We start from the raw sequence: 12,700 nt of genomic DNA, 5'->3' as shown, positions 1-12,700 counted from the left end.
ACAACGGTGTTGTGGGCGGCACGGTGGCACAGTGGTTAGCACTGCTGCCTCGCAGCGCCAGAGACCCGGGTTCAATTCCCGACTCAGGCGACTGACTGTGTGGAGTTTGCACGTCCTCCCCGTGTCTGCGTGGGTTTCCTCCGGGTGCTCCGGTTTCCTCCCACATTCCAAAGATGTGCAGGTTAGGTGAATTGGCCATTCTAAATTGCCCGTAGTGTTAGGTAAGGGGTAAATGTAGGGGTATGGGTGGGTTTCGCTTCGGCGGGTCGGTGTGGACTTGTTGGGCCGAAGGGCCTGTTTCCACACTGTAATCTAATCTAATCTAATCTAATCTAAAAAAAAAACTGAAGCCTCCAATGCCAATTTAACCCCTTGGACCTGACCTGACTATAAACTCTAACCCGCTTAAGAGCAGAAGACTATTCAACCCCTTGAGCCCAATCTGCTGATTCTGGCTTGGTATCACCTCTTCTTTCCTTATTGGTATCCACACCCCTCCAATAATCCTCAATATCCTTGACCAAAAATCTATCCAATCCAGCCTTTAATAAATTCAATGACTCAGTCTCTATTGCCTTCTGTAGAAAAAACTCCATGGTTTTACAACTTATGAGAAAAAAAATTCTCTTCATGTATAGCTTAAAAGGAAGATTTTTTTTAACTATGCCTCATTCTTGTCTCCTGCACAGCAGAAAAGCTCATTGTGGCTTGCCCTCTGCTTCCTGTTAGCCAACTAAGCCTTTATCAATTCTAAAATGTTATCCTACACCATGTGCCCTTTTGTTTTGGAGTAACCTTTAATGTGGCACTTTAGAATCGACTTCAATATTCATTTGGGAGATGAGGGCATTGCTAGCTGGCTAGCATTTATTGCCCATTCCTGGCTGACCTTGTGAAGGTGGGGATGAGCTGCCTTGAACTGCTGCAGGCTCTCTGCTGTGGATTGACCCACAATGCCCTTAGGGAGGGAAGTCCAGGATTTTGACTCAGCGACAATGATGTATTTCCAAGTCAGAATGGGGAGTGGCTTGGAGGGGAACTTGAAGGTGATGGTGTTTCCATATACCTGCTGCCTTGTCCTTCTAGATGGAAGTGGTTGTGGATTTGGAAATGGTGTCTAAAGATCTTTGGTAAATTTCTGCAGTACATCTTGTAGATAGTACACACTGCTGCTACTGAGCATTGGTGGTGGTGGGAGCAGATTCTTGTGGATGTGGTGCCAAAGCAGTCTGCTTTGTCCAAGGTGATGTAAAGTTTTTTTTGTGTCACTGAAGCTATACTCAACCAGGCAAATGGGGTGTATTCCATCACACTCCTGATTTGTGCCTTGTAGATGGAGGACAGGTTTTGGGGAGTTAGGAGGCGACTTACTCGCCACAGTATTCCTAGCCTCTGACCTACTCCTGGTGCTGAGTCCAGTTAAGCTTCTGGTTAATGATCACCCCCGGGATGTTGATAGTGGAGGATGCAGTTATAGTAACACCACTGAATATGTTGGCTAGATTGTTTCTTATTGATGGTCATGACCTGGCATTTGTGGGGCACAAATATTACTTGACACTTATTTGCCCAAGTGTGGATCTTGTCCAGATCCTGCTGCATTTGAACATGGACTGCTTCAGTATCTGAGGAGTTGTGAATGGTGCTGAACATTGTGCAATCATTCCCACTTGTCACCTTATGGAGAAGGAAAGGTCATTGATGAAGCAGCTGGAGATGTTTGGACCTAGGACACTATCCTGAGGAACTCCTGCAGCTGAGATGACTGACCTTCAACAACAATAACCACTTTCCTATACGTCAGATAGGTCTCCAACTACTGAGAGTTTGCTATCTAATACTCATTGATGCCATCCTTGGTCAAATGCAGCCCTCCTGTTAGGGGCCGTTACTCTCACATCACCTCTGGAATTCAGCTCTTTTCTCCATGTTTGAACCAAGGCAGCGACGAGATTAAGAGCTGAGCGGAATCCAAACTGGGCATCACTGAGCAGGCGCTGCTTGATCACACTGATGATACTTTCCATCACTTTACTGATGATCACGAGTAGACTAATAGGGTGGTTATTGGCCAGGCAGGATTTCACCTGCATTTTAAATACAGGACATAGCTGGGCAATTTTCCACATTGTCAGGTAGATGCCAGTTTTGTGAATGTACTGGAAGAGCTTGGCTAGGGGTGCAGCAAATTCTGGAGCACAAGCCTTCAGTTCAATTAGATGAATGTTGTCAGGGGTGCAGTATCCTGCATCTCCAGCCATTTCATGATATCATGTGGAGTGAAATGAATTGGCTGTAATGCTGGGGACCACTGCGGGAAGCTGAGACGGTTTATTCACTCAGCACTTCTTGTTGAAGATTGCTATGAAAGCTTTAGCCTTATCTTTTGCACTGAGGTACTGGGCTCTTCTATCATTGAGGATGAGGATATCTGTGGAGCCTTCTCCTCTAATGAGTTATTTAATCTTCCACCAGCATTCACGACTGAATGTGGCAAGACTGCAGAACTTAGATCTGCATATATCTTTTTGAAGTCGGAGTACTCCATTAACACCCAAAGTAGTCAAATAAATCCCTGAAGAGCTTTTGCCCAAAACATCGATTCTCCTGCTCCTCAGATTCTGCCTGACCTGCTGGGCTTTTCCAGCATCACACTTGACCCAAAATAAATTGCACACCAATTCCCTGCCACCTCACCAATTCACTAACATTCAAACTGGATCTACTAGAATAAGACAGCAATGCTTTAAAACAAAAGGACGCACCCCATCTTCCCCTGTCTATTCAACCCTGACTGCACTCTCCCACAGATAGTGCATCGTCTATGTCTGTGAAAGTTGGGTTCAAAAGATCCTAGTTAAAACATGCAGCAGACTTAAAGTTTAGGGGATTTACATGCACAGCTGCATTTAGACAATCAGCTAGATAATTGGCCACTGCTTAGAAGAATCAAGTTGAGATCTACAATTCAAGGACCTTATCTTGTGGATAAAGGTCAACTATTTCCTTTGATGGGGTGAAATCAAAGAATAAGGAGAGTTGTTTTAAAATTAAGAGTCAAGACAGTCATGGATGATGCCAGGTAGAATCCCCTCACAGTCAGGGACGTGGAAATTTGAAACTCTCCCCAAATAGCCAGAGAGGTTGAATGTAAATTGAAAATTTCAGAATTGAGGTGTTAAGATTTTTGTTAGGCAACAGCATCAATACATTAGTAAGTTTATGATGCAAAGAAATGGCAAACAATGTTCATGATAGCATCTGCACTTTGCTAATGTTCCAAAGCTCCCAAATAAAGATGAATAGCATGAAGGGATGAGCTTGAGTATTGTTGGATGTTTTCATCTTGCACTCATCAGGACAATTTGCAAGAATACAATTTTAAGGGGAGAACTAACACATACTGTATGGGAAGAGAATATGGATTAGTTGCTAAGTGGTCCGAGATTGGTAGAGCTGTAGTCATGTTGAATGCAACAGTTAATAATGACTGATATATAACAACCAAAGGACTTTTGGTCTATCACACGAATGAGTCACATGATATATGAATTTCAATGTCAATGCCAGGTATGTAAGTTGTATATTCCAAGAATTAGCAGACTATCAAAAAATGTGTCCCAATGGATGTTTGCAATAGCTGATGACTGTACTTAGCCAGCCCACTTGCAAAAATCAAATTACAATGTCCAACATTAAATGTGATGCTATAGTTAGATAATATTTGCTGGATATTCAAGAGTATGTAAAGTTTTATATTGATAATCAATTGAGGAGTGTCAGTCTAGTTTGCAATGTGGCACATTTGCATGCACTGGAAGCAACATATATTAATACACGGGACCCTGCTTTTTGCAGACTGGAAGAACTTTCAATTCAATGAAACAGATGACCACTATCTGCTGGTTCAGTTCTCCGCCAATGCCTTGATTAGAGTTCATCTGCCTTGTGCAAAGTTTAAACAATGCCTGGTCATTAAGTGCCATCATGAACTGGTATATTCTCTATGGCAATGCCACTACCAGAGTCTAACTGCCAACTGATTAGCATTGTATTCTCATGTGGCATAAATGCTGATTTTCCACTTTAAACTATTATTCACACAAACTGTCCAGGGGATAAAATAAAACTTCAAAATGGAATGAAGTTAAAAATAACTGTTTATTAGACAGTTATTACTTGCACTTCACTGCTGACAGAATTATAATGCTATTGCAAAGACCATTATCTAACCAACCAGAAAGCAAACTGTTGAAAACAAACATTTGACTTTGTTTGGCTGCACTAATCGCATCCCATCGATGGGAACAATACCTTTTTCCAGTTTGTGTTTTGGCTTACTCCTTTTTCCTGGTTATGGCAATGCACCCAGTCTTCATTTTATCAAAAAGTTTTACCAAACAAAAATTATAGTTCTGGAATTTTGACAGCAATCCCTGGTCTACTTACTTTGTGTTCTAACTATCCTTCATGTTCTTAGCACAAAATATTTCCATTGCTTTATTATTAATGCCAGCCTTTCCATACAAACAGATCAAATTCAGGGGCACCACATCTATTGGTGCATACCCATGATCCTCAAAAAAAAAAACAGCAAACGTATTCACTTTGTCCTCCCTTTCATGACCAGTTTTGGTTGAGATTTCAGTGTACTATTTCCATCCTGATGCTACACAGTCTTATCTTTAATGAGTTTCCAAGGTAGGCAAGTGCAAGTGTCTGTGCATTCCTGGGTCATATTGCTCCTTTTCTGAAAAGAAAATTGACACTTGCTTTCTGTTTCATCCCCAAGCATCTTTCAGGAAGTCATTTCTGGAAGATCTGTGCCAGAGATCCTACGAGTATTCTTGTGTGAATTTTATTGTTCAGACAGATTGATCATTCTAAGTTTCCACAGCTATGGGACTCGCGTCACAACTCACCTCAACAACACCCTCTGACTCTCTTTTGGATTTGTTATGTCCTGCTTAGTAAAAATTAAAGCAAAATACTTTGGGAGCCTGTATAACATTTGTTGTAATGCCTCATTCTGTGTTTAGGGGTCCTACTCCAGTACCTGTTTATCCTTTTCTTTCTGGACTTCTTTAAAAAAAGTCTCACTCCTGTTGCTATATTAAATTCAAAATTTGTTTGTCATCGACTTATCATGTTTGAATTAGTTTCAGTTTGGTGCAATCTTCCTTCCTGGCCTTTCATGCTTTTTTTCCTCCTTTGTGTGTTGCTTGCCAGAGTTGTTCAGTCAGAAGCACATTTAAAGTTGATGCCTTTACACTGTAGGGTACACATTGGTCCAGTGCCACCTTGAAGGAACTTCACAGTCCCTCCAATGTCCAAGTCATATTCAAACCTGCCAGCGCACACCAATGAGGCAGCCAAAGCACAAAGTTGGTTCTCTTAAAATGTAGTAACCTAGCATGAGTTTTTATAATTACTTTAAACCTTGCAATGTAAAATATATAAAACTTTTTTTCCTTGATTCCACATATTGAAGTCTCGCTATTATCAGAGACAGTTATTTTCTAGCAAGTTGAAATCTCCAACTTGATGACTCCTATATCCCCCTATTTTGTCCCATAGTTTCAGGGCTTTCATCTTATTTGAAGTAATGAGGTTGGGGTGATGATCTACAGTTCAAATCAGCAACAGTTTATTATTTTGGTTGGAATAAGTGTAGTGTCTGGTCTTTCCTTTTTAATGCCCTTTCTCTGTTATGCCTCTATATTAACCAGCAATGGTTCCAATGATGCACTAATGAATTAGGCAGTATGTTAGGAATATTACTGCACAGAATTTCCAATAATTGTTCCTTAAGGTCCAATTTTACTATTCCAACCTTTCAAAAAGGACAAAAACCATCATTGGCTGGCAAAGCTCTCAAATTACTTAAGAAACTTGAAATCCAAATTTTGATGATACACACTGGAAGCAAACTACTTATATGCACATCCTGTGTAATATGCAGCACATAATTTTTCAATTATCTTTTATATTTTATTCATCGATTTATCTTTGTACAAAGGATCAAAAAAGTTAAATATAAATGGTTATATTAATCAAGTAAATTGACCAGCAATTATCATAAATATGATTTTGAAATTAAGGAACTAAGTCAGTGTAATCCACACACAAATTACTGGAAACAACTGCAGCAAATAATCAGAGAAAAGGGAAAGAGGGCAGACCACAAATGGAGAAGGCAGAATAAGCTAAAGATACTGAAGAAGTGATCAACCTTCCTGGGAGAGGATGAGATGACACGCTGTACAGTTCTAGGACTCTATAACTGAACATATATGAAACCAGATTAAACAGCATATGGGACTAGATTGGGTTGGGATATCTGGTCGGCATGGACTAATTGGACCGAAGGGTCTGTTCGCATACTGTACATCTCTATGCCCCTATAAGTGGATTAGAATGCAGCTACTGGAATTCTTATCCCAACCCTCTGTCTGCTCTTTTAAAAAGCTACTTAAAATCCACCTCCTTGATTAAATATTGGTTGCCTGCACTATTGGCTCCTCCTCTGGCTCAGTGTCCATATATGTTAGATTATACGGCGAAATGTCTTGAGTCGTTTTACTATGTTAAAGATTATGCACAAATGTAAGTAGTTGCTGTACAGCAAACTCCAGAGATTTTTCATTTACCAAATCTGAGAATATTCTGTTGATGTCTGCATAAATGACTGTTAAGAGGTGTTCACTTAAATTATTACTAAATTATTATGTAAGAATGTCAAGATTTTAGTTAGAAACTTAGACATAATTCAAGGTTGAGAGTGTGTTGCTGGAAAAGCACAGCTCAGGCAGTATCCAGGAAGCGGAGAAATGGACGTTTCGGCCGGCAGCCCTTCATCAGGAATCCAAGGTTGGGTCAAATTCAAGGTTGATTACAATACTCACACTACATTCGGATGACACAGCTGGACATGTATTTGCATGCTTGGAAATCTAAATCTTACCTTTAGATAAGAAAACAAATGGCTATCCGGTTTCTGATTATTACTAAACACCAGATCGATTCCTCAGAACTAGCTTGGAATCTAGTACCTTAAACAGAGAATGAGCCAGGTACAAACCCATGTCACCTCATTACATGAACTTGATCATTTCTTCTGCTTGCATAATTCTCACATAGAAATACACTGGTTGATTAACAATTTCTTGCTCCATTACAGCTTGATCTACATTTAAAGATGTCATTGTTACTGTTCGTCTGAATCTGGATTTCCCACTTCTATTCAAGGTTGGGGTCAAAATCTGTGCCTTTCCCCTACGTGGCCACTAGAGGTTGGGACCACTAGCCTGATGTTACAGATTTAGGCAATAAACAAAGTTGACACTATAACATATCAAGCATGTACCCTACTTAGGCAGACTAACCGCTGTTTATAGCCAGAGAGTTTGCACTTGCACGGCAGTGATCTAGTAACAAATATAAGGCAGAAAAAGACAGACAGATATCTGAATAAACTAGAACAAAGCTGAGGCTTTTGATGGGTCGAGGACAGGAGAATGGACAGGAAGGGAATAAATCTCGAATGGACAGCTTTGTTATATTCTGATTTTAAACAGAACTTTTCTCTCAAGCTGCTACATCCAAATCAGGAGTTCATTATTTAACAAAATAGGAGTTTGGAGCTCGATGCCTTGACAAATCTATGGGGTATTAGTCTGGGCACAAGCTTCTAATTCCCAAAAAAAGAGACACACCAGGGCTCAACAGCGCATCACCCCTCTGAAAGATAAGTTCAAAGATCACAGGTTTGGTGGTTATTCGTTCAAACAGAATCCTCCTCTGTGGTTCCTGGGTGCAAGGATAGGAATTTGAAATGCTTTCTTCAGAAGCACAACAATTCTTAAGTGGCTAACTTGACAAATAGTGAATAATTGTGTCAATCAATCACACAGAGAGGGAAGACGAACAGAAAGACACGGTGAAATTATGAAATGCAGGACTGACAACGTGCATTTTATACACAGGAATTGACGATTGCAGCAACATATCAGTTTGCAACACTTCAAAATACTGAAAGAGCTGCTTTAACCTGCAATGGGTACCACTGATTAGGAATAACGAAGCAGGCAAAGCATCCACTGAAGAGTAGGAAATGATGAGGGCTTTTTTTTTTAGGTTCATTTCAAGTTTTATACGTACATCAGCATCTGACATAGGCGGTGCCTCCTCCATATCTATTTCATGTTTGTCGGCTGCCAGCAAGACTGAACCTTTGCTTTCATGCTGCAATCTTTCACTTTGATCTTGTGCCTGTGGAAACAAAACATCAACTGTGTCATACCTCACTCAACACTCAGCTCAATACCAAGCTGAACGTGGTTTGGGATATTTATTCATCATGGCAAATACTTACACTGAAGATATTTAATTTAACTGAAACTAATTTGGAACCACTGTTTTGAATTAAACTGCCCAGTTTAAAAAAGAAATACTAATTCAGATTTCTAATGCTAAGTGATGTAGTCAGTGCACAGCTGTGTCAAAAGGAGCAGGCATGTGCTTTGTTAACAAAAACACGATAAATGGAGTGTTAAAATTTTAAGATTCACTCCAGCCTCTTGTGGGTCCTACTTCACTTTATTAGCCAATGACTTCAGTTGTTGCTGGACCCAAAGTTGAGTTATGACACTTGGTTTCAATTCAGGGTTCTCCTTGGGCTTTTCTTCAATTTCTTTCCCTTTTATGCTAGTTTTGTGCAAAACCTCCATTACATCATTAACTTGCCTCATTATTTTGATCATGATCCTTTTTCCCAATAATTCATCAAAACAAGAATAACATTCTGTGTGTATATTGAAAACCTCATTTGTGGCAACATTAGCTACAAAACCTTCCCACCCATTATCAAAATATCCAATTTTAAGTTCCTGCCCACATTCACAATGCTGACTGATTACACAAACTAGGCACACATGATTACACTTCATCAGTGGAGGTGTGTTGGTACTTTGGTTTTACTGCTCTAGCTCCTCAACCTGTTCTGCAGAGAAGTTCCAGTGATCCATCCAGCTATGTATATGTTTCCCAAATGCAGTAATTTTGTATTTCCACAATAAAGAACATAACATCTTAATATGCCAAGTGTTACATTCCATGTGACTTTAAAATAGGAAATGAATTACATCTGTATTCAAATTGTCCTACACTATATATCAGCTTCACTCAAGTGTCACAAATGCAAGATCAACTACATCAAATTCCATCCAATCCAGTCATTCAGTAACATGTTGTTATGCTGAATTTATTGTCACTGCTTAAGTATAACAAATACAGTTGAAATTGGTATTGTGTGCTTGACAGTTTCAATACTTCATTGACTATCAAACTCCAGCCTAGCTTTCAACTCTAAAAGAAGTTGCCCATCACACACTTCTTTCAAAAAAATCTTTTATCCTCATCATTTTTGAATTTTTACTTTTATCCCATATTTATTTTTTAAAAAAATCAGAACTGTATTTTTTATTGTCCATCTTACTTTCATTAGAAAAAGAAAATTTTTTATTTTAGTCTAGTTTTGTTATGACATACCATAGAAATGGTAAATGTGAGAAAATTTCCCATTCCATTTCTCTTCGTTAAATGGGTTTCTGGATAGGTTTCCCAAATAAGATAGATTTTCTTTGTCACCCCATCTTTTTACTGCGTTTTACTGCAGGGGACGGTTTTCCTCTTTATCTACTGGACCCTTTTCTTATTATAGAAACCTCAAATGGAACAACCCTCAACCTTCCAAACTCAAGGGTGCACATCAAACATTTATGCTACCTGATCTCAACATTGTGCAGGGAATGGAGTAGAGTTTTCCTGTGCAAAATGATGCTGGTGACAAACAGCAAAATAAGGCAGTATCGTAGGAGATGAACAGAGCGACTTGCCAACTAGAATGGATAAACCAAAGCATGGCTGCACTGGAATTCTTTAAATGAAATTATACTAAAAATAAATTCACAAATGCACGAAGATATACAACCACATACTTTTAAGTGTACTTACCCTAGCATTATGATCACCCTTTAACCATTCCGAATAAATCAAGAATATCCTTGGACAGGAAATTTAACCTAAACGTTAGCTTACATACGATACTTACAGATCTGCTCTCTCTCTCTTCCCAAACTGCGAGTTCCTTCGATTCTATTTCTTCAGGACTCATACGTACCAGGTGAAATGGAACAATCTCTTCTCGTACAACACGTCGGAAGAGACCCTACAAAACAAATTCACTCCACTTTATTAAACAGAATGAGAGAAAAGCAAACAAGTTAAAAACATATGGCAATGGTCGATGATTTGGTATGTAAACATACAGTTTCGAAGAAAAACAGCACCAGCACATGTCATAGAGTCAAAGAGATGTACAGCATGGAACCAGACCCTTCGGTCCCACCCTTCCATGCCGACATAGCAAAAATATACTGCCTATTATCAAATGATGCCGATAAAGGTTTGAACATTGAAATGTAGAAGCATAAAGAGATACCTGGTTCCTGGGGTTCTTCAAATTAAACATAATACTGCGGTATCTGCTCTTGTACTTGCTGTGAGTATCTTGAAATAGGGTGAAGAGCTCCTTCTCAATGTTCACTGCTATTTTTCCAATTGTATCTTCGGTTACATCAAGGTCATCACAGTCATTCACCCTGTCATGGAAGCACAAACACACATGATCATTGCCCTAATAACAAAAGTATATACCCCTCTCTAAGGAAAGAGAAGAACTATACACATACGAGATGTTTGGAAATTACTGCTAAGTCTCAACATACTGGACAGAATAAAAAGATGAAGAACTACATGTGATAATTCAGTAAACTAGAAGCAACTCCTGAAAAGTGATAAACTGCATCCTCTTGTCAACTACCCAAGCCTTCATTAGTTCAGATGATAAAGAGCTGAATTTAGCTTATGTTTATCTGATCAATGCTGTTCGGTAATTATTAAAATGTTGAATTAACAATTCTCTTGATCAGATGGGCTGAGAAGTGGCAGATGGAGTTTAATTTAGACAAATGTGAGGCGCTGCATTTTGGAAAAGCAAATTTTAGCAGGACTTATACACTTAATGTCCTAGGGAGTGTTGCTGAACAAAGACCTTGCAGTGCAGGTTCATAGCTCCTTGAAAGTGGAGTCACAAGCAGATAGGATAGCAAAAGCAGCGTTTAGTATGCTTTCCTTTATTGGTCAGAGTATTGAGTACAGGAGTTGGGAGGTCATGTTGCGACTGTACAGGACATTGGTTAGGCCACTGTTGGAATATTGCGTGCAATTCTGGTCTCCTTCCTATCGGAAGGATGTTGTGAAACTTGAAAGGGTTCAGAATTGATTTACAAGGATGTTGCCAGGGTTGGAGGATTTGAGCTATAGGGAGAGGTTGAGCAGGCTGGGGCTGTTTTGCCTGGAGCATCGGAGGCTGAGGGGTGACCTTGTAGAGGTTTACAAAATTATGAGGGGCATGGATAGGATAAAGATTAGATTAGATTAGATTAAATTACTTACAGTGTGGAAACAGGCCCTTCGGCCCAACAAGTCCACACCGACCCGCCGAAGCGCAACCCACCCATACCCCTACATTTACCCCTTTAACCTAACACTATGGGCAATTTAGCATGGCCAATTCACCTGACCCGCGCATCTTTTGGACTGTGGGAGGAAACCGGAGCACCCGGAGGAAACCCACGCAGACACGGGGAGAGTGTGCAAACTCCACACAGTCAGTCGCCTGAGTCGGGAATTGAACCCGGGTCTCTGGCGCTGTGAGGCAGCAGTGCTAACCACTGTGCCACCGTGCCGCCCACAAAGTAGACAAAGTCTTTTCCCTAGGGTGTTGGAGTCCAGAACTAGAGGACATAAGTTTAGGGTGAGAGGGGAAAGATATAAAAAGAGGCCTAAGAGGCAACGTTTTCACACAGAGGATGGTACATGTATGGAATGAACTGCCATAGGAAGTGGAGGAGGCTATACAATTGCAACATTTAAAAGGCATCTGGGTATACGAATAGGAAGGGTTTGGAGAGATACGGGCCAGGTGCTGGCAGGTGGGAATAGATTGGGTTGGAATATCCGGTCAACATGGACAAGTTGCACCAAAGTGTCTGTTTCCATGCTGTACATCTCTATGACTCTAATTGTTCCTCTTAACTGCTCTATTAGCTCTTTTTGAAGTATGACTGTTTGGCACCCATTGTACTTCAGCATCTTAATGAATTGATTTTATTTCTTGCACATTCTTGATATGTGAACTTAATGTTGCCTCTACCAAATGCACTTCTGAGTACACCACATCAGTTCTAATGAAGAGTCAGTGGACTCTAAATACTTAACAGCTGCTCGTTTACTTCTTCCCTCTTCAGTATCCAAGGGCCCAAACACACCTTCCAGGTGAAGCAGCACTTCATTCAATCTAGTATACTACATTCACTGCTCACAATGTGAGCTCCTCGACATGGGGAAACAAAGTGTAGACTGGGTGACTGCTTCACAGAACATCCACGTTCTGTCCACAAAAAGATGCTAAGCTTCCTGGTGCCTGCACTTAAACAACAACATCTTGTTCCCTGGCCAACATCTGTCACAGTCTAGATTAGACTGGCAGGTCAGGCAGCATCCGACGAGCAGGAAAATCGATGTTTCGGGCAAAAGCCCTTCATCAGGAATAAAGGCAGGGTGCCTGCAGAGTGGA

The 12,700-nt window shown here is 40.3% G+C and overlaps 1 protein-coding gene across 1 annotated transcript in view; it reads right to left on the bottom strand.

Annotated features, from left to right (window-relative positions):
• The window catches only part of LOC122560312 (death-inducer obliterator 1-like), a 104,815-nt gene that overhangs the window by 42,446 nt on the left and 49,669 nt on the right, over positions 1–12,700 (bottom strand). The window contains 3 exon segments of the mRNA XM_043710893.2: positions 8,161–8,271; positions 10,112–10,228; positions 10,502–10,661. Of these exon segments, the coding sequence (XP_043566828.2) occupies positions 8,161–8,271; positions 10,112–10,228; positions 10,502–10,661 (388 nt within the window).

This window comes from Chiloscyllium plagiosum, unplaced genomic scaffold (genome assembly GCF_037043375.1).
Source record: "Chiloscyllium plagiosum isolate Xiang-an unplaced genomic scaffold, Cpla_swu_hap1 HiC_scaffold_15, whole genome shotgun sequence".
NCBI classification, from domain to species: Eukaryota; Metazoa; Chordata; class Chondrichthyes; order Orectolobiformes; family Hemiscylliidae; genus Chiloscyllium; species Chiloscyllium plagiosum.
The sequence above is the reverse complement of the archived record's forward strand: the minus strand, read 5'-3'. Positions and strand labels throughout refer to the sequence as shown.